The sequence below is a fragment of the Hevea brasiliensis genome, chromosome 11, assembly GCF_030052815.1.
Source record: "Hevea brasiliensis isolate MT/VB/25A 57/8 chromosome 11, ASM3005281v1, whole genome shotgun sequence".
Lineage (NCBI taxonomy): Eukaryota > Viridiplantae > Streptophyta > Magnoliopsida > Malpighiales > Euphorbiaceae > Hevea > Hevea brasiliensis.
Window position 1 is genome coordinate 4,685,325 of NC_079503.1, and position 22,779 is coordinate 4,708,103.

At 31.0% G+C, this 22,779-nt stretch overlaps 1 protein-coding gene, 2 long non-coding RNA genes and 1 pseudogene across 7 annotated transcripts; 3 read left to right on the forward strand and 1 right to left on the reverse strand.

Moving 5' to 3' along the window:
• The first annotated feature begins 123 nt into the window (after nt 1–123).
• Nucleotides 124–4,876, forward strand: LOC110635864 (probable protein arginine N-methyltransferase 1.2; annotated as a pseudogene).
• Nucleotides 4,877–5,054: 178 nt separating this feature from the next.
• On the reverse strand, nt 5,055–7,490 carry LOC110635866 (uncharacterized). 2 transcript variants are annotated; one of them, XM_021785353.2, is made up of 7 exons: nt 7,152–7,490; nt 6,931–7,041; nt 6,640–6,708; nt 6,370–6,501; nt 5,758–5,835; nt 5,570–5,674; nt 5,055–5,456 (listed from the first exon to the last, which is right to left on the reverse strand). In XM_021785353.2, exons 1-7 carry the CDS (start codon nt 7,356–7,358, stop codon nt 5,265–5,267), a joined length of 894 nt encoding a protein of 297 aa, XP_021641045.2. In that variant the 5' UTR covers nt 7,359–7,490; the 3' UTR covers nt 5,055–5,264. The 2 variants fall into 2 exon arrangements, with proteins under 2 accessions (XP_021641045.2, XP_021641043.2); XM_021785351.2 differs by having other exon boundaries at nt 5,540–5,674; nt 7,152–7,478.
• A 147-nt stretch (nt 7,491–7,637) lies between these two features.
• On the forward strand, nt 7,638–10,336 carry LOC110635867 (uncharacterized). Of its 4 annotated transcripts, none has more exons than XR_002491230.2 (4): nt 7,638–8,578; nt 9,002–9,163; nt 9,247–9,423; nt 9,865–10,336. It is a non-coding gene; the product is annotated as an uncharacterized LOC110635867 (long non-coding RNA). The 4 variants fall into 4 exon arrangements; XR_002491229.2 differs by having other exon boundaries at nt 9,247–9,396; XR_002491231.2 differs by having other exon boundaries at nt 7,638–8,238; nt 8,339–8,578; nt 9,247–10,336.
• Nucleotides 10,337–17,153: 6,817 nt separating this feature from the next.
• On the forward strand, nt 17,154–19,418 carry LOC110659277 (uncharacterized). The gene is made up of 3 exons (XR_009141289.1): nt 17,154–17,672; nt 17,976–18,282; nt 18,371–19,418. It is a non-coding gene; the product is annotated as an uncharacterized LOC110659277 (long non-coding RNA).
• Nucleotides 19,419–22,779: the final 3,361 nt, after the last annotated feature.

The following is a 22,779-nucleotide window of genomic DNA, read 5'->3' on the forward strand; positions in this document are numbered from 1 at the left end:
TAAAATGTGTTTTAAGAAATTATAAAAATAATTATTATATTTAATATAAATAAGGATAAATTAAAAAAAATAATTAATATTCCTTACAGAAAAATATATTCTTGTTTTATTAAGAAATTTCCTAATGTAATAGCATAAACAAAATGCAAAAGCTAAAGCTAAAAAGCCTCAGCTTCCTAAACCCATACATAAACGCTATTTTCCCTCTTCCGCATCCAGAACCAAAAACCCTAATCCTCAGAATGGGCCATCGAAAGAACAGCAACAATAACAATCAGGGCTCTACGGGCTTCACTGAGGCGCAACAGCAGGGCACCACGATTCGCTTCCAAGATGAAGACGAAGAGCTGACCAAAGAGAGAGCTCTCAAATATTGACGAGTCGACTGTAGCCAACGACCAAAAAGCCATTGCTATGGTCGACGACTCCATGTGCAAGCCTGATGTGTCCTTTGTCGATGATGATGATAATAAGACTAGCGCTGATTATTACTTTGATTCCTATTCTCACTTCGGTAACTTTCTTAACCTTTGCCTTTTGTCTTATTTATACTGTTTTCTTTTTTGTTGCTGAGATAAATTTAGTAAAGTAAGTCCCTGAATTGTGGATGCTATTTTTTTTTTTCAATTTACATATTGTTTGGTTCAATTCTATTACAAGTTTTGGAATTCATTTGAAATGAATTCTAGCTAGAAATGAATTCCACTATTTGATATGACACAACCTAAAATGCAGAATTGAATTGAATTACATGTGATTCATGTTTGATATATAATTCATTTCTCCTCATTTCCTAAACTACCTAATCTACCTCAAGGGTAAAATTTATAAATTATAATTTTCTATAAAATTCAAAAAAATATTATACCCAAAAATTTATAACCATTAACAAAGATATAAATGAACTAACAATATAGTAATATATAACTAACTTCACATGTCTCATTATATAAGAGATTTATAATAACATGTAAATAATATCATTACTAAGTACATAATAAGCTTAATATTAAAAATTTAGGAAAAATATAATTTGACCAAATAGGATCATCCAGTTCCTATAGAACCTATCACTAAAATACCCTAAGAGGGGGATAGAGCTAAGTGGAGCGAAAAGTGTTTTTCATGAGATGGGAAATAAAAACTATTCACTTTGTGAATAAGTGGTTGTCTGATAATAAGTAAGGAATATGATAAATTTTTTGAAATTATTGGTTTTAGTTATAACCAAATTCTAGAATTGAATTCTATTTTTTTTTTCAAACCAAACACACCAAACAATGAATTCAATTGAATTTCATAAAATTTTGTGTTTTGAAATTGAACCAGACAAGCTCTTACTAAAACACAAAGTGGACTTGGTTTTGCTTAAAATTTAGAGCTTTGTTCGAAAATAGATATTTACACTAGGTTCAGATTGATTGAAAGTTTCAAGCTTTACACTTGTTAGCTTATGAAGTGTCTCTTGATACATAAGGTTTTAAATGAAATTTCAAGTTGTACTCAATAACTTTGTTCTTCTTCAAATGGCTCTGTGTGGCGTTTGGAATGTGTGGTAAATTGGATCTGAAAATGTATTTTGGGTTTTATTTTAATTGTATGTATTTGATGAGCATATCTTTACCAAAATTAAGTTTTGTTTTCTGTCTGTTATTGTGTTCACAGGTATTCACGAAGTAAGTGTGTGGCCCCTGCATGCAAAATGTCACCTATTGGAAATGCAAATGGCTGATTTATTAAATTCCTTAGGGCCTGTTTGGTATCAATTTTGTTTTGTGTTTCCGGTTTCTGGTTCCTATTTTGAAAATTTATGTTTTTGAAAAACAAGTCGATGAAACCAGGAAAACCATACCATTTTATGGTTTTCTGTGTTGCAACAACCTGTTTTTCTGTTTTAAAACACCAAAAACAAAAATAAACATATTTTATTTATATAAATTTCTTTGATAATTGGACAACAAAAACCAAAAACAAAAGGGATACCAAACAGGATTTTTTCTTTTTGATCTTAGTTCGGATTGGGATTAGCTTTTATGAGAGTATGCATATACAATATGGTGATGCACTCATAGTACAGAAGTACTTGTAGGTTTGTGCTAGCAAGATTAGCATTTATTGGTCTCTCGATTAGTACCTCACAGAAACCACTCCAAAATTAATGCTTCTCTCTCTTTCTCTAACTCTCACTCACTGTGATAACTGCTTTTCAAATGATGATTGGGTTTACTAATGAATTCCTGGCTTCATTACAATGTATGTGTAAATTTATTGTTTAATCTTCATGCATATGTATTATTTCAATATTATCTGCTGAGGACAGGTTTTCTTGTAGTATTTCTGTTGTATGTAGATGACTCTGTAAACTGTGACATCTGGATTTCTTGAGTATTCATGGAATAGATTTATCTTATGTGATGTAATTTTCCCTTGTTACTTAAAATTGGTTATCAATTGATATTCACTTAACCATCTTTACATTGCAGGAAATGCTGAAGGATGTAGTGAGAACTAAGACATCAAAATGTTATTTATCAGAATAAGTTTCTATTTAAGAATAAAATAATACTTGATGTTGGTGCTGGAACTGGAATTCTATCCCTATTTTGTGCAAAAGCTGGGGCTGCACATATTTATGCGGTATGTGTTCACTTGTTTCCCTTTGTGTATTCAGTAAGGAATTGACTCAATCAATTTGCCACTTTTTTTTTATTTGATAAGCAATCAATTTGCCACTTATCATGTGGTTTGGTTATTTTTCATTAAATATGGTTGCTGGCGTCTCCATTTTTAGGTTGAGTGCTCTGATATGGCTGACATGGCGATGGAGATGGTTGAATCAAATGGATTTTCAGAAGGTAATGTGTTTGTGTTATGGTGTTTTGCTAATTCTACCTTGTTTCAATATTCCTGCAAAATTAATTAGTCTCTCTAATTTTTTTTTTATTATTACAGTTGTGACGGTTTTGAAGGGAAAGATTGAAGAGATTGAGCTACCAGTTGCTAAAGTAGATATTATAATTTTAGAGTTGATGGGATATTTTTTATTGTATGAGAATATGTTAAACTTGTTCCTCTATGCATGAGATAAATGGCTTGTGAGTTGTACTTACATTTCATTTTTCACTTTGTTCTCTGTGCAAAACATTGTTATCAGTTGTAATTCTTTGATATAAGTCAACTTTTCTTATCCTTTGCTTGTTTTCAGGTCAGTGATGGAATTCTTCTACCTGACAAAGCTTCCCTCTATTTGACAGCCATCGAGGATGCAGACTACAAAGAAGATAAGATTGAATGTGAGTCTATTGAATTTTTCATGCATGCAAGTAGATTTTTTTTTCTTTAGGATCCACAGGGTGTGTACTTTGGGAACTCATTCGCTCGCATCAGTTTCGTGCATGGGGTTTCACTTGTTCTTTGAATTTCTTTTCCTCACATTTGTTTCCGTAGGACTGACAAGCTATTGTTTCTTGATTATAATGTTTGTTTGTTCCCCTTGGCCGTCATGCTACTCCAGTTTGGAGTAATGTCTATAGCTTTAACATGAGCTGTATCAAGAAGCAAGCCATGATGGAACCTCTTGTTGATACAGTTGATCAGAATCAAATTGTCTCAAACTGCCAGCTACTCAAGGTGGGATAGGCATGTGCTTGAACACACACACAGGCATAAACATGAAATGCATATTTAATCAATTTTTCTCTACTATTGTTGGATGTCCTTCACCTTTTGGCTTATGTGTGTTGATTTACTTCACCTCATTTCAGACTATGGATATCTCTAAAATGGTTTCTGGGGATGCATCCTTCACAGTTCCTTTTAAGCTTGTGGCAGAATGTGATGATTACATCCATACTTTGGTAGCCTACTTTGATATGTCATTTACCAAATGCCATAAGTTAATGGGCTTCTCTACAGGTCAATCTTTTTGTTCTTTATACTTTATGTTCTGCTTGTCTTTTGAATTAGAGGCTTGTCTTGGTAAAATTCAATGAACTGGGAAGGTTTAGGGAGGTCTGTATAACTTGTATTTGCCTGGCATTTCAAATCTTACCATTCATGCATTTGCTAGTGCTTCAGAGTAAATTTCATTACTTTGAGCACCATGGTTATGAGCCAAATATAAGCTATAAGTTAGATCAAAATAATGAGATTTAGTGTAGTTCTGGTGAATTGGTTAGTTTTGCAGTAAGTTCAAATTGGTTTTATTTTATTTAGAATGACAATACAAGGGGGATTGAACTAGGCCTGATGGGGTGTACCTGAACACTGCTCTGTCTAGTGTCTGCATTTCAGTCTTGGAAATAGCATATTGGGAAAGATTTGAATGCTTCTCTGATGATCTTGAAATAATGCAGGGCCAAGATCACGGGCTACACACTGGAAGCAAACATTTCTGTACCTAGAAGATGTGCTAACTACATGTGAAAGGGAAGCCCTAACTGGGAACATGACTGTAGCACCAAACAAAAAGAATCCTCGGGGCATTGACATAATGATCAAATATGCATTGAATGGGCAGCGTTGTGTGATCTCAAGAACTCAATATTTTAAGATGCAATGAATTACATCTACATGTTATCCAAATTTCGAAGAATCAGTGGCAAAGATTGATGCTTTACCGCTACCAGCATCTAGTGAGTTGCTTCTATTTGGAAGTTGAGTGTATTTATTATCTGAGGGAGTTGTGGGGTTGGGTTCCCTAAATTGTATCTTGCCTGTAGTTCTAATCCCTTGTGACGCAAGTGCAAAGGTGGTTATGTAGTGCTGAAATTTTGAAATTTAATTTTCAGGACCTTAAATTGAATTGTTTTTAAGTAATTAGAAAACTGAATTTTACAAGAATTGCAATTGAAGAAGTTTTCTTGGTGTATCAAAATGAGAGGAAATTAGGCCTCCTGTATTTGTATGTTTTCTTTTCCATACAAATGGAAGGGAATTGAATAATGAATATTTAAACTACAGATGAGTTTAATTAATTAAAGACCCAACAAAAAGAAGCCCCTGAACCAGTAAAACATGGCTGCAAGTGGATCATTCTGGTTGATGAATTCTAATTTCTGGTCGCAAAATTATTATTTATTATTCTTTAATGTGGATAATTCTGAAAAAGACAATGCGTTTGATTAGCCAAAAAAATAAAAAAAGACAATGCATTTGGTTTTTACTCAATTCCTACAAGCTAACCTCCACTTTTTCTTGGTGATCTTAAGCCTAAAACAACACAATAATAAAACTGTGAAGAGATCTGTTCAATAAAATGGTGCCTAAAGCTCTAATTTGCCAGCATTTGAATTCTTATTTGTGCGTGCTGCCTTTATTCTTTTCCACCATTGTCGCAACCTGTTGGAGACCTTGTTTGCATGCCTCTTCAATGTCTCACCCGTGTTTTTTAATCCTTCGGTGATCTTCTGTTTCCAGTCATCATTTCTGCTTTCCTTCCCTCTCATAACTTTTGCCTGCAAGAAGTTGGTTTTTTACATTAAGTGAAGTTGTTAGATTTTGAAAAGAAAGTTTAATGCGTTTAGTTGGTTTATTGTACCAAATTTGAAGGGAAGTGTCTATCATCAACCTCATCTTCATCGTCATTTTCATCGCCGTCTTCATTACCAAAATTTTTCATGTTCATCAAATCTTCCCTTGAATACATTTGCATGTTAGGTGCTCCTGGCATACCCTGAAGCAAATTAAAACAAATCAGAAGCTAACTCAATGTATCGCATACACCGATGGAGCTTTGGGAAAGGAAACAATGACTACCTCCATGGATCTCAAAATCTTCTCCATCTCAGCATCTTTGGCTGGTTTTGGCACAAATGGTTCTCCTGGAGTTCTATCCTGGAGAGAGAAAAAAAAAATTAACAAGGATTGAACTTGATCTTTATTTTTCTTTAAATGGGATTTGCAAACATATGCAATATTGATAAGAAATGGTCATATAAGGTCATGAGTGTTCTGCACTTTAGGAAGACGATAACATCTTCAGCTGCGCATAATTTTTGTTGATATGGGATTCATGAGTAACCAGACAAGCACAGCAGATGAGAAGCAGAAAATTTTAATACAGCAGATGAGAAGCAGAAAATTTTAATACAGAGAAAAAATGAATTGGATGAAAAAGTAAATGCACGGAGAATTAATAAAATTGTCAAGAATATAGAAACTGGGTTGATAATTTCTTCACTAACATTTACCATATGGTTTTCATCTTCAATTATTACATTCTAATCACATTTAATCCCAAACGCAATATGAGAACTTCACAAGATCGGTATGTTAAGATATTCTTTAAATAATGATCCTCTTTAAATAATGATCCTTAAAGATACCTCATATAAAGAATTGAAACTATCTTACAGCACATATGGTTACCTTGGGAACTGGAGGTGGCTTCTTTCTACATGAATTAGTCAAGTCTTTGCACAAATAGTTTACCAACGAATCAATATCAGGCTTGGAACTAAATATGTATTCAGCAATATCAGTATCAGAATACCCCACAACCTGCAAAACCCCCAAGTGGTTATACGATTATGTTAAAACAAAGAAAGCATTCAACATTACAATCTAGAGAATTTATATGCAGCCAAATTGACCTGCCATGGAAACCCACAATACGAAGTTGAAGTTCCAAAAATTCACCTGCTCACAAGCCTGCTCTATTGTCTTGCATTCTGAATTGCATTGACCATCAGTGTCTTGTTCTACCAGCTAAAAGATGAGCAAATAAGTTAGCAAGTCAATGAGACATTGAACAACAGAACGAAGTATCTAAATCTGTCGATTGATTTTCAATACAAGTAATTCTCCTCAATTTCCACTTATTTTACTTGTAATTTCAGAATTGCGAATCCATATACAAATAACAACCCCATGAATTATATTCACAAACTATTTTGATCAAAACCCAATTGAGTTGCGCACAAATCTCACCTCCAACTTATCCCCTTGCTCCACTATATCAATCTTCATAATCCAATCAGCTTCTTCCTTCTTCAAATTACAAACATTCTCCGCCAACTCAATGATTTGATACTCTGTGATCTAGCAACCCCAAAAAAACACAAAAAACAGACGCTCAAATCAACAATCAAATCCGACCAAAACCAATAAACCCCAACATAATTGAAACCAAACCCAGTTGATCAAATTACCTTCTTGGGCGAGATCTGAGCCTGCTTTTTTGCTGCTTGCTGGGACAACTCCTTTGCCAACTTTTCACATACTTGGCACTTGATGAATGTTATGTCCTCTTTTCTTGCAGCAAAAACAGGTTTCTTGGCGGAAAAAGAAACTGGCACCCATGTTGAAACTACCAACAAAGTCACTAAAACGATCAGTATTTGCTTCATATTAGCCATGGCTCCCTCTTTATAGCTTCAAAATCACAGAGTTGCTGCTTGGATCCTTGAAATTGTATCTCTTATGCACAAGGAAACGTTATGTATAATTATATATGTAATGGAAGGGGGTGGAAGTCGGTCAATTTCCCTTGTTTCAGACTTCAGAGTACCGGCTGATACGTGTTTCGCTGTCTCTGATTGGTTCCTTAAGGGTTTGTTTGTGGGCCCACAATTTTTCTACCAATAGGATGAATGATGACACGTACTTCCAATTTGTATCTGCATTAGCCTATTAGGATTAACGATAATTTCATATTGAATTAGGAAATTAAGACGGGAAAACGATGTCGTCTACGTTTCTGCTAAACCCTACAAGGGCTCTGGCTTGCACTGGAAACGGATGGCTTAGGGTTTTGAATTGGCAGGGTTACTCTCTTGAATCTGGCTGATCTCATCGACATCGACACAAAATTCCGAAATGTTCAAGAATGAGCATGGCCTCGTCTCCAAAACCCAGTCTTTTATCGGACAAAACTACGGGCTTGTACTACACCAAGCAATGCAACATCTCGCAGATGAAATCTACGAAGAAACCTTAAATTTGTCTCATTTCGTCATGTTCTACCAATTAATGCAATAAAAATCGATCCTCTTGTAGAACCATCTGGGTTTACTCTGCATTGTCCTTCAGGAGCTGGAAAACAACAAAAGAGGATCTTTCAAATCATATTTGATTGCAAAGTAGCTGTTTCCACCTATATCGGGACGCTCAAGTCCGTGTAGTGCTTCAAAAAGCATAGCATTGCTAGCTTCGGATGTTTTCCAAGTATATAAATTGGTTGCTGAGTTCTTAAGCAAAGATTTGGGAGCTAGGAGAGTGGAGAAAGCCACTAAATAGGTTAATTCTTTGATTGGGTGATTCTTGTATGTATACAAGTGTGTGTTATTGCAAGGAGATGAGTGTGAAAAGTGATTCAAAGTTAATTTATCGTTTTCAGATTTGGTTAGTGTCTGGAAGGATGGGCTTGAAGGCTTCTTGACCACTCACGAGTGATAAAATATGTAAGGAGATTAGTGTTGGAGGGTCAACAGTGATATTCTTGGCTGGAGTTGTTATTTCTGAGATATTCTTGTTGAAGCTGTGCTTGGATTTACGGATGGGTAATTGGGGAGTGGAGTTGGAGAAGGAGCTGAGGAGTTGGATTGTTGGCTGGGGTTGCGGAGCTTCTTCTTCTTGGGTTAGTATGGCTTAATCTTCGGTTTGAATTTTGAGTTGTTTGTTAGAAACTGGTGAAGAATAATGTTAATATTTATTATAATTTGGTTTTTGGTATGGTCGAATAGCATAGAATTTAAATCAAACTGAAAATGTAGATTGATTATATTCAAATGGCTAAAGAGGAATTCTGCTGTTCAGATGACATTAGCCTTATCTAGTTTGTTCAAGCAATGCAATTAAGTTTAGAACTCACTATTTTGGGTGTTACTTTCACTGGCTTTATTTTTTATGTGAGACCCTCGTGTGGATTCTGTTGGAGCCAACCTTACCTGTGACTTCACTGTTGGCTATTAACATTTTTCCCGTGTTTAATACCTTAGACTAGCTGTACTGCTTGATTGTTATTGTAAGAGCACCATGTGGGAAAATTTTCTATGCACAGATTTGAAGAAAGTTCTTTGAGAACAGTTCTGTATGATGCTGCTATATTGGTAGAATATTCTTTCCACAGTCCTGATAGAGCAATCAGTGTGCCAGGCAATTGGGAGAGAGATGTTGCAGTGAAAAGATTGATCACTACAAATGAAGCCGTAGAGCTTTTCAGGTAGGATTAGTATTTTAGTTGGTGCTGTGGGTGTGTGTGTGTGTTGTATAACTAAAGCCAACTCTTATTGCAACTCAATACAGGACAAATAGGGACCAAGAAAGAGCTATTGCTTATACTATTTCATTCTCCATTTTCCAGACCATCCCAAATTATCAAGTGTGTCAACAGCCAGGTTGGAATGGAGGAAGAAGCAAGTAGATTGAAGAGAGCATCACCTAAAGCTCTGATAAGTTAGTTATTGTTTCTTATTGTTATAGGTATCTGCATCTTGTAGTTCTTGCTTCAAAACAATCTGTTCCTGCATCTTATATTTCATGCTTACCTCAACACTTCAACACTAAGAATCGAGATTTGAATCAAAATCAGACCTTTTAACCAAATTGAGAATTGAGATTTTGTTGAACTTTCAATCACTGTGATTCTAATTTTGATTTAAAATTATATAAAAAAAAAAGCGAACGATTCTTGTTCATCCAGGAGCCGAACGCAACCTAACTTTGACCCCTCTTACCTATCAGATGTCACATGACATATTAAAGGATTTTATGTATCGTACATATCTTCTATTCGTCTTGTCTAATTCTGGATATTAGGCCCATCTCTTTTTTTTTTTTTTTTTTTTTAAATCATTTCATTTAAGGTTTTGAATTTTCTTTATAAAATCTTAGCTAAGCTTATATATAGAGCTATCTCTTCAGTCTTCTCTCTCCACTCAATATGGCCAATGCAAGCTTTGACCTGGACGAGGCACTCTCTTCTCTCGCTCTGAACTATATGGCCAATGAAAACTTTGATTTCGAAGAACGTCCAACTTTGCCGCAGGAGCGAATCACAGCGTCAAATTCTCTGGTGGATGGGATGCCAACGGTAGTTACAGATGATGTTTGTATGGTTTGTATGGAGGGTTTCGAGTCAAGTATAGGTGGAAAACGAGTCCCATGTGGCCACGTCTATCATTCTGTGTGCATCTCCTCCTGGCTCTCCCACAGTAATTCTTGTCCTTTGTGCCGCTGCAACATCACCGGTGAGCAATGAGCATATGTTATTTAAGGCTGTGGCAGTTGTTAGTTTAATCGTTGAATAGAAGTTTCAGTTTTGCTTATGTAATTGAGGGTTTTGTTCTAAAATAAATCTTGACACAGTTAAATTTGATACAATTTTTTCCAAATAGCAGAGGTGAGCACTGGAAAGTGGAATAGTGGCTGATGCCGGTCCTTTATGTTTTCAGTTTATTTCCATTTTCTCACGTAGACCCCAGAACTTTTTACTTTATTTTTAGTTATGTACTTCAATAATATTATTTTAATTTTCTAACTAGTGCTACTATTAACATTTTTAGTCTCCTTTTCTTTTTAATTTATTAGGATTAAAGGATATTTGATTCACCTATTAGATATAGCTGATAATAGGTAAGTTTAAAAAAATAAAACTGATAACTGATAGTAATTAGTATAATACTTATCAGTGTATCAATTCTATTTTTAAAATTATTTCTCATCATCTAATAGTTGATTTTATTTTATTTTTTATTTTTATCATATTATTTTTTATTTAATTTAAAAATTAATATTATTAATATTTTTATTTTTTTATTTATAATTTTAATATTTTAATTAATACATTTTAATTTTGTTAAATTATTTTTTATTAATAATATAAAATATAAAATATTTATATTTATTTAAATAATAAAATAAATTATATGATATATATTTTTATTAGATATTTTATATTATAATAATAATAATAATTAAATATAATTTTATTAAATATTTATTATAATTAATTATATAATGAATAAATGATGTGACATAATTATTATTTTTATTTTTATCTTTAATATTTTTTTTAAAATAATTTAATGATGATATATTTCATTGGTAAATAAAGCAAACGTCATCGTTAATATCATTATCGGTTGGTTGACTAAAGGCATACACCGACAGAAAATTTATGGGCAAGTTTTTTCATATTTACAATTTAATTTAATTTTAAACTTAATTTTATTTTTTAATTTACTTTTTAAGTTTAAATAAATTTTAAAAAATAATAATTGGTGGGCAAATAGTGAATTCTCAAACTTGAGGAGAGGCTTCCCTTTCACAGGGAAACCAATAATTAGACTATATTTACCACTTCATTTAGCAATATATAATTGTTGTCGTTAATGATTCCCTAACCATTTCAACGATCAATTGTTAGTAATTATTTTTTTTAATTTATTTTTTTATTAATGTTAAATTACCTACAAACATTTTTTAAGTAATTTGATATCAATAAAAAAATTAAAAAAATAAATATGATTACATTTTTATATATTAAAATTATTATATTTAGTAAAATATAACTAATTATATAATATAATTATAGTTTTATTGTATTAAATTTTTATTATATAATTAAATAAAATAATAAAACATATAATATAATAATAAATTAATTCCATATTCTTAATAAAATTCGACTTTATAGTTTGGACACAATAATTCTCTAGATGCGTTATTTTTTATACATGTGAAATTAAATAATTTAATTTAACAAATATATTGAAAGAAAAGTATATAAAATTGGGAGTATCTATTTTCACGACTTAATTGATTAGGGCTACAATTAATTTAATAAATAATTCATAAATAAAACATCCTTACGTAATTTTTTTATTAATAAAAAAAAATTTTAATCAAATTTAAAATAGCTCTCCACATTCAATATCCCATATTATCTCTTCTTTAATTTTTATTTTTAAATGAAAGAAAAAATAAAAAATAATAATTTTTCTTTATTTATGTTTTTTAAAAAATCTAAATTTTATAATCCTTCAAAATAGTTGTTTTTAAGTAATACGGATATTTTATGATCAAATTTTATAAAATATATGCATCAATTTCTAACTTATTAACGAAGTATGTATATATATATAACCAGTTAATTATTGATTAAAGTTCCCAATTTGTATATATTTATAAAAAAAATTAATATAAATATCTTAATTTCTTTAACCAGTAATTAATAATTATGTAATATTTATTAAAATATTATAATTTTCATTCATTTTATGTTTTTTTAATTTTTTTAAAGGATTATTCTAAATTTTTTTTTATCATGAATGATTAAGGGTCCGATTGTTTCATGAAAAATATTTTCCTGAAAAATATTTTTCATATTTTTTAATATTTAGAGCATTTAATATTTGATTTGTTAATACAAAACTTAAATTCATGCAAATCCAGAGGGATTTATGCTACTACTAGTACATGCAGGTTCTATAAATTATAAATTTAATATAATATATAATTATTATCATTCATTTTTCATAGAGAAAAAGGGACAATAGTTTAAAAAAAAAAATGTCTCCTCACAAAAAATATGAAAAATATGAGCGCTGGAGTAGAGTAAAATATCAATTTTAACCATAATCTCTATAACTATCTAAAACTAATGCAAGTGAAATGCAACATAATTTCACATCATAACATCAAAAGGTAATTTGGAGCACTCACGATCAATCATAATATATTCTCTTAATTCCAAGACTTCCACTTAATAACCAAATCAAGAACTCAGCGTGTCTACCCCCAGACCGACCGGTCCAAGAAGATCTCTCAGCTGCCGTACATCCATCCATAGTCCACACCACATCACACCCAAATTACCACAACAACACACATGGCACTTTCACGATTATGAATGCAACATAAATACATACATATAAGTGATTCATGGGCATGCATATAATAATATCGAAATTACAATTAAAATTAATATTTTACTCATTTGTTTTAATTGACTTGGTAGCGGCTTGGGAGAGGAGGAAAAATATTCCACCGATCATACTATATATTACAATCATTTAATAAAATAATAAAAAAGAAAATAAAAAAGAAAAATACGTCAAATTCGCGCGAAAATCCAAAATCCTCCTGTAGTCTGGTGACTACCTACCCCAACCCAACAAAAAAAACTTCTATAAACACATCTATATATCCACAACACCAATCCATCTCATCATCCTCCAAATCCCCCCTCACAATCAATCAAATCAATCATCCATCAAAAATTGTAAAATTTCTATTTTTTTTATAAATTTGCAAAAAAAAACAAATCAAAAAAAAATTCTAAAACTTTGCCTCATTGCCAAGCTTAATTAAACTATATTATAATAAAAGACCAAAAAATTGAACAACGAAAAATATTTTTTTATCAAAGAAAAAACTAAATATTTTTAAGGAGTCATTTTCCATTTTTAAACTTTGATAATCTTATTAAAATATGAACGCACTTGAAATAAACATATATTATTAATTTAATATTGTAATCAAACAACGAAAAAATATTTTAATGAAAAATATTTTTTAGAAAATATTTTTCATTAAAATATTTTCTATATTAAATTATTTTTCTAAAATAAATAGAGCCTAAATATTTATTAATATTAAAAATAATTATATAATGAGTTAGTAATCCAAATATAGAGTGTATTATTAACATTTATTGTGGTAAGAATTATCATTTTGTATTTTTATGAGTCATTTATCAATAGTTAATAATTTTTTTTTTAAATATTGGTAATTTGTCGCGATCCAATTTCTAGGCTGAACCGGCATTAGAACTTAGGTTAACATAAAACCCCTAGTAAGCCTAATTATTTCTAGTCGAAATATAAAGCCTATAAAAGTAGTCCAATTCTAAGAAAACAAATGGATAGAGTCTAGTCATAAATTAAACTATCCAACCGGGAGCATTACTCATCCGGCTTGTAAATAAATAAAGACAATAATATGGAGAGTTCAGCTCATTATCACAATCCTCAATATAAGTAAATCAATAATTGGGAGTTCAACTCCTTCTATCAACAGTAATAAATATCACATGTATCCAAGCATTCTCACATAAATAAGTTTACAATTCCAAAAAATTTAGTTATTACAAATCCATATAAAAAATAATACAATTACTGGTACATACGGAGTTCTAGAATTATACGAAAGATAATAAAAATAAAATTGAACTTTTCTGGTTTAACCTGCAAGAAAAGAAAGTATGTTATTTTCAATAAGTCTACCTGTCACCTGAGGAAAAATAGTTGAACAGGGGTGAGTGTTCGACTCATAGAGTAAGATATTGATTTTAAATATAATTTCTATAATTATTTAGATCTAATGCAATTTTTATGTATGAAATACAGAATAATCACATAGTATCAAACAATTCAAACAATACTTGCATAAAAGATAATTTGAAGTATTCACACACTTGTGTGCTACATCAATATATATATATATATGTGTGTGTGTGTATGTGTGTGTGTGTGTGTGTGTGTGAGCTGATCCCCTATACAGCTCACTTAATTCTAATGCTTGCCAGTGAGGTCAACTTAATCTAGACTTTCTCTTAATAATCTAAGTGCAAGGGTCAACGAGATTAATTCAAAGTTGTATTCAACCCGACTTATCTATATATAAGGATCGAGTCCCAGCGAGTCAAGCTCCAACCTCGACTACCCGTCCTACTCAAGTCCACATCCATACCATTAATATATGCACACAGCTCCAAATTACCTTAGGCAAAATTCACAAATTAGTTCAATAAAGTATGCAACAAAAGAGCGTACCTAGCATTTAATTATATATATATATATATATATATATGAGCATGCCTTGAATATAAATTATTAATATTAAAATTATAAATAAATCAATATATACTCACAGATTAACCGAAGATTACTGAGGCGACTGAGAAGAAGAAGAAGGATGACTAAGATCACCTAAACAATTATATTTATGGATTATCAATAATAATACCAAACAAAGAGCTTAAAGAATTAAAGACACTATAAATTTTATACCAGAAATCCAGCAAAGTTTTTCTGTATCTAGGACCTACCCAACCTGCAAAACAGTTCAAATAACACTTCCTAATTCAAAGGTCTCAAGTTCACAATACAACAACAACATACTGCCCCTCCTAGGCCTGTCAAACCAATCAAAACTCATATAACTACACTATTCAGTTATTAAGCTTAAAAATAATCATTTTGCAGAAACTATTTAAACTAACCCCAAAAATTCTGTAATCATGCCCCGCAGTCCTTAGTAATGCTATTATACTAATATAATTGGAATCATAATTTTTTAGCTACCTACGAATATTTTATGAATTTTATTCTAAACTCAACTTTAAGTAAAATGGTGTATTTGGAGTTTGGATTTACCTATGCTAATTCTCACACCTATAACTCGTTCAGGGCATCTGAAAATGGTGGAAATCACTGTAATATTGACCCACTTCTGAAGTGAATCCGGCAGCCCGTGTGTCTAGCCTGAAAATGTAGTCCTGATCATTAGTGGAATTTTCTCAAAACAAAAATATCTACGCGAAGCCTACAACACTAGGAGTTAAAATATAATTTTATTTTATTAAAAAGACCCATTAAAGACCTGAAAAATCATTGGCAAGCTTATGAGATCCACCAAATTTTTGGTGTCAAAAAAATTCCAAATCGGTGTCGTTGCGAAGTTCTCGACGAGTGGAGCGTGCTGGTGGCCTAAGAATTTTAGTGGAGTTTATGGTTTAGGAGAAATCTAGCCCAAAGTTGAAAAGTGCTAAAACTTTTCGGGTTCGATTCGCACAAACCGCTGGATGAAAATTGGTGTTTGTAGAAAGCTCTCGAGGAGAAGAACACAATGGGGACTGGACCTAGTCCAATTGGTGGTCGAAATCACCGAAAACGGCAAAAGAAGTCAAAAGGTTGAGCATGAAAGGAGGGAGACTTTGGGCCGCGATTCTGGCCGGACATAAGAGTGGCGGCAGTGGGGTAGGCTTACCAGAGGGGCGCTGCTGAGGGAGGAAGAAGGGAGGAGGGGTGGTCGGCGATGGGATAAGGGAGGAGAGAGAAAAAGAAGAGAGAAGGGAGGGAGGTGCAACGCACGAGTAAGAGAGGAAAGAAAAAGGATCAGGATCGATTCGATTTGATTTGATCGATTCAATTCAAGACACAAAAAATTTATTTTTTACTTGCTCTGTGACTCAAAATGAGACCTAAAAATTTTAAAAAAATTATATAAAACTCAAAAAAAATTTATGGGGTCCAAATATATTTTTAAACTTGCTATGTGGTCTTTAAATTAATTTTTAAAAATCATTACAATTAATTATCTTAAAAAATAAAAATCCAGTTTTAAAAACTCAAAAAAATTCAAATTAAATATCATAATATTTAATACATTATAATATCAAAATTTACATATAAAATAATTATTTAAAAACTCGAGATGCTACATAATTTAAATAAAAAATTTAATTTATTTAGAAAAATATTAATTTATAAGAATAAAGGTGTAAGCTTATTTTTTTTAGGCTACAAAGTTTTATAATTTAATTAATTTTTTTAATAATTTACTTGTTACCATATTTATTTTATTTAATTGATAAATATATTTAAATTTATTATAATAATTACTAATAAATTTTAACTTAATAGTACCATAATTATCTTTAAAATTCTGAGGTTTTCGATCTCGGTCACCACAAAAACAAACTATATGAAAAAAAAAAAAATACCACAATGATGCATATATGATTATTCATAGATTGCATAAATGCTTTATCAGGAATTTGTAGAGGTTCTTTCTAAGCAAGTTTGTTCATGGTATCGGAGAGCAAGTTCAATTCAGTTTTTTTTTTCTTTAAAGAAGCAAAAAGAGATTGAATTGAGACGAAAAATGGAATTATAGTATAAAAAAATAATATCTTTTAGAAATTGAGACTTTTAGTAAACTCGGTTTTAATTAAAATGTAATTAATTTTTAAAAAATAATTTCGTTAGTTAACAACTTAGGAAGATGAAATCTACGAAGAAAGCTTAAATTTGTCTCATTTCGTCATGTTCTACCAATTAATGCAGTAAAAATCGATCCTCTTATAGAAACCATCTGGGTTTACTCTGCATTGTCCTTTAGGAGCCGGAAAACAACAAAAGAGGATCTTTCAAATCATATTTCATTGCAAAGCAGCTGTCTCCACTTATATCGGGACGCCCATGTCCGTGCAGTGCTTCAAAAAGCATAGCATTGCAAGCTCCGGATGTTTTCCAAGTATATAAATTGGTTGCTGAGTTCTTAAGCAAAGATTTGGGAGCTAGGAGAGTGGAGAAAGCCGCTGAACAGGTTAATTCTTTGATTGGGGTGATTCTTGTATGTAAACAAGTGTGTGTTATTGCAAGGAGATGAGTGTGGAAAGTGATTCAAAGTTAATTTATCGTTTTCAGATTTGGTTAGTGTCTGGAAGGATAGGCTTGAAGGCTTCTTGACCACTCACGAGTGATAAAATATATAAAGAGATTAGTGTTGGAGGGTCAACAGTGATATTCTTAGCTGGAGTTGTTATTTCTGAGATTTTCTTGTTGAAGCTGTGCTTGGATTTACGGATGGGTAATTGGGGAGTGGAGTTGGAGGAGCTGAGGAGTTGGATTGTTGGCTTGGGTTGCAGAGCTTCTTCTTCCTGGGTTAGTATAGCTTAATCTTCGGTTTGAATTTTGAGTTATTTTTTAGACACTGGTGAAGAATAATGTTAATATTTATTATAATATGGTTTTTGGCAAAGTCGAATAGCATAAAATTTAAATAAAACTGAAAACGTAGATTGAGTATATTCAAATGGCTAAAGAGGAATTCTGCTGCTCAGAAGACATTAGCCTTATCTAGTTTGTTAAAGCAATGCAATTAAGCATAGAACTGACTATTTTTGGTGTTACTCTCACCGGCTTTATTTTTTATGTGCTTTCATCCTGATAAACGATGCCATTCAGAGACCCTTGTGTGGATTCTGTTGGAGCCAACCTTTCCTGTGACTTCACTGTTGGTTATTAACAAATTTTTCCTCGGTGTTTAATCCCTTAGACTAGCGGTATTGCTATTGTAAAAGCACCATGTGGGAAAATTTTCTATGCACAGATGGGAAGAAAGTTCTTTGAGAACAGTTCTGCATGATGCTGCTATATTGGTAGAATATTCTTTCCACAGTCCTGATGGAGCAATCAGTGTACCAGGCAATTGGGAGAGAGATGTTGCAGCGAAAAGATTGATCACTACACATGAAGCCATAGAGCTTTTCAGGTAGTATAAAGCCAACTCTTATTGCAACTCAATACAGGACAAATAGGGACCAAGAGAGAGCTATTGCTTATACTATTTCATTCTCCAGTTTCCAGACCATCCCAAATTATCAAGTGTGTCACCAGCCAGGTTGGCATGGAGGAAGAAGCAAGCAGATTGAAGAGAGCATCACCTAAAGCTCTGATAAGTTATTGTTTCTTATTGTCATAGATATCTGCATCCTGTAGTTCTTGCTTCAAAACAATCTGTTCCTGCATCTTATATTTCATGCTTACCTCAACACTTCAATACTAAGAATCGAGATTCGAATCAAAATCAGAACTTAAGCCAAATTGAGAATTGAGATTTGGTTCAATTTTCAATCACTTCGATTCTAATTTTGACTAAAAAAAAAACGAACGATTCTGGTTCCTCCAGGACCCGAACATAACCTAACTTTAACCACTCTTGCCTATCAGATGTCACATGACATATTAAAGGATTTTATCGCATATATCTTCTAATCGTCTTGTCTAATTCTGGATATTAGGCCCATCTCTTTTTTTTTTTTTTTTAAATCATTTCATTTAAGGTTTTGAATTTTCTTTATAAAATCTTAGCTAAGCTTATATACAGAGCAATCTCTTCAGTCTTCTCTCTCCACTCAATATGGCCAATGCAAGCTTTGACCTGGACGACGCTTTCTCTTCTCTCACTCTGAACAATATGGCCAATGAAAGCTTTGATGTCGAAGAGCGTCCAACTTTGCCGCAGGAGCGAATCACAGCATCAAATTCTCTGGTGGATGGGATGCCAATGGTAGTTACAGATGATGTTTGTATGGTTTGTATGGAGGGTTTCGAATCAAGTATAGGTGGAAAACGAGTCCCATGCGGCCACGTCTATCATTCTGTGTGCATCTCCTCCTGGCTCTCCCACAGTAATTCTTGTCCTTTGTGCCGCTGCAACATCACCGGTGAGCAATGAGCATATGTTATTTAAGGCTGTGGCAGCTGTTAGTTTAATCGTTGAATAGAAGTTTCAGTTTTGCTTATGTAATTGAGGGTTTTGTTCTAAAATAAATCGTGACATAGTTAAATTTGATACAATTTTTTCCAAAGATTAGAGGCGAGCACTGGAAAGTGGAAATTTGGCTGATGCCGGTCTTTTATGTTTTCAGTTAATTTCCATTTTCTTACGTAGACCCCAGACCTTTTACTTTGTTTTTAGTTATGCACTTTTCTTTTTCTTTCCTTACATAAAAGACACGCAAACACTGATCAGTGATAAAAATAACTTATTATTAAAATTATGATAATTTTAATAAAATTTTTAATTATGCACTTCCAATCCAACAAAATTTTAATTTTTCTAGCCAGAACTATTATAATATTTTTAGTCTACTTTTCTTTTTAATTTATTAGGATGTGATGTTGCCGTTAATTTTTCATGACTAATCGTAACACAAACGAGAAAATGAGGTCGGAAGCCTATTGGTTAGTCACTTCAATGCTCAAGTTAGAAATTGATCTAGGTGAAAATATTAAATGACAAAATACTTTTAACAGAAGTTTTAGTAGAGTAGACGTATCTAATTAATATGTAGTTCTGATATTTATAAACTAAAGACTAAAGAGTTGTTGTAGCTAATTGTAAAAATCTCGGATGCTTGATTGTCATTCCGAGATTTCCAACTACAAATTTACCTTAATTGTTGACTGGTATTGCTAATACTCGACAAGGGTGATGCTCAGTTTGTTAGGCAAGCATCCACTCCCATTCTTTGCTCTGGTATCTTCATTCGTGTTTATTTGGTTTCAACCAGTCCAAGCCTTTCTATGCTCGGCCTGCATAGTTCGAGCCTTGGACATTCGGACTGGTTGATCCAAGCCACATGATGCTCGGACTGCTCTTTAATCATAGTTTTTTTCTTTGTTTGACCTTAACTCTTTGACTGCCAATTGGCTCTTTGAATGAGCGTCTTTAACTTAATTTTAGATGGATTGTGATTTTTATTCAAACTCAAAATCTTTATATATATATATATAAAAGGATGGCCTCTGAGTCAGTTTGGACTGATTTTGAATCAGAATCAGTGATCTTAATTTAAAGTTGAAGAAATCGAAATCAAATTGTAAAATTCCTTTGATTCTAGTTTCAATCAAGCTTTGATTCAATTTTTATTTTGATGAAATTTAATTATTGAGATATTTTTAAATTTATTTAATTCTTTTGTTTTAAGTTTTATCACTCTAAATTTGATGCTGAAAATTATTTAAGAATTAATCCAAATAAGGAGGACATTCCTTTGAACGACTCATCTATAAAAATGAACTGATTAAAGTCCGTATAAATTTAATCAGAATATCATTTGAAGTAATAAAAGAAATTCAATGTTCAAATCAAAATCTCGAAATATCAAAGGGAAGACGTGTGAAACTCTGGCTTCATCACTGCATTTGGTTAAGGCTATCCATTCATGAATTCAATTTTAGACGGCCCTTAAATAACATATCATCAATTTTTAAGCAGCGGGACAGTGACATATAACCAGTTAATTATTGATTAAAGTTCTCAATTTGTATTTATTTATAAAAAAATTTTAATATAAATATCTTTATTTCTTTAACCAGTAATTAATAATTATGTAATATTTATTAAAATATTACAATTTTCATTCATTTTATGTTTTTTTAAAAATTTTTTAAAGGATTATTCTAATTTTTTTTTTTCATGAATGGTTAAAGTTCTATTTATTTCACGAAAAATATTTTTATCATTTTCTGGTGTTTGAAACCTTCAGAAAAATTAATTAATGAAAAAAAAAATATTTTTTTTAAAAGAAAAAGTAAATCATTTTTAAAAAAATGACTTCTAAAAGAATAAATCATTTTCTGTTTTTAAATTTTGATAATTTTATTAAAATATTAACACACTTATACATGTATGAAATAAACACATATCATTAATTTAATATTGTAATCAAATAAAAAAAATATTTTCATAAATTTCTATATATAAATTATTTTTCATGAAATAATAAGAACCTAAATATTTATTAATATTAAAAATAATTATATAATTAGTGAGTAATGCATATATAGAGTGTATTATTAACATTTATTGTGGTAAGAATTTTCATTTTGTATTTTTATAAGTTATTTATCAATAGTTAATAATTTTCATTAAAAAAAATATTGGTAATTTAAATAAAAAACTTAATTTATTTAGAAAATTATTAATTTATAAGAATAAAGGTGTAAGCTTTTTTTTAGGCCACAAAGTTTTATAATTTAATTTATTTTTTTAATAATTTACTTGTTACCATATTTAGTTTATTTAATTTATAAATGTATTTAAATTCATTATAGTAATTACTAATAAATTTTAACTTAATACTACTATAATTATTTTTAAAATTATGAGGTTTTTGATTTGAGTCACCATTAAAATAAACTGTATAAAAAAAATACCACAATGACGCATATATGATTCTTCATAGATTGCATAAATGCTTTATAAGGAATTGAGACTCAAAATGGAATTAAAGTATGAAAAAATAATAATTTTTAGAAATTGAGACTCGTCGTAAATTCGATTTTAATTAAAATATAGTTGTTTCTAAAAAAATAATTTAATTGGCTAATAACTTAAGAATTGTGAGCGTATCAGATACTGAATGTATCAGATGTGTGCTCTTCTGACATCTCTCAAATGATGGTGGGAACTTGATTAAACTGAACGCAATCCCATCAAAATCTCACTTCAAATAAAATAATTAAAATAATAAAAAATTATATTAATCTCTAAAAATTTGAATATAAGATTTAGAAAATAAAAATATAAATAAAGTTAAAGATAAATAAATTATTAAAATTTGTTGTTGATTGATTGATTAAGTGGTCAGAGTTTTAAACGTTACACAATAGAATATATTTATAATAACACGTGACTGATTTTGTAAAAATTTTAGAACTAACACTTGCTTCACGTTGCACGTCCAGCCTATTTTTGTAACTTTCAAATACTTATTTTTTAACCGCTGATAACTTACTCATTATCTAGTAACTTTTTATAATTTAATTAACTCCTTATAACTTCCTTCTAATAACTACTAAAAATAATATTTAATTATTTAATTTAGCCTTATAATTAAGTTAATATAATAAAATTAATTAAATTAATTTTATAAAAAATTGATTTAATTAATTATAGACTTAAAATAATTAATAAGCTAATTAAATTATTTTTAATGTAAATAATAATAAATTTGTTTTTAATTATGAAATTAAAATTCAAATTAATTTTTATTTTTTTTAAAAAATGAAATCAAATATAACGTAATCATGCCATCTAACCTATATATTTGTATAATGCATCTCACATCAGCATATAAATAAGGTCAAAATAGCATGATTTATGAATTGAGTCAAGTCAATGGCAAGCAACAACGATTTGTGACTTCAATGGCCTCTCTTAACCAAAATAAAGGAGCATGGGCCCATGTGAGGGCCCAAG

Bases quoted from the DNA above. Each gene is read 5' to 3' on its own strand.
- LOC110635866 (XM_021785351.2), bottom strand. From the start codon at position 7,358: ATGGCTAATATGAAGCAAATACTGATCGTTTTAGTGACTTTGTTGGTA. The intron at 6,502-6,639 runs GTGAATTTTTGG...GGGGTTTTGCAG, and splicing joins TAGAGCAGGCTTGTGAGCAG to GTTGTGGGGTATTCTGATAC. The intron at 5,675-5,757 runs GTAGTCATTGTT...AATTTGCTTCAG, and splicing joins AGATTTTGAGATCCATGGAG to GGTATGCCAGGAGCACCTAA.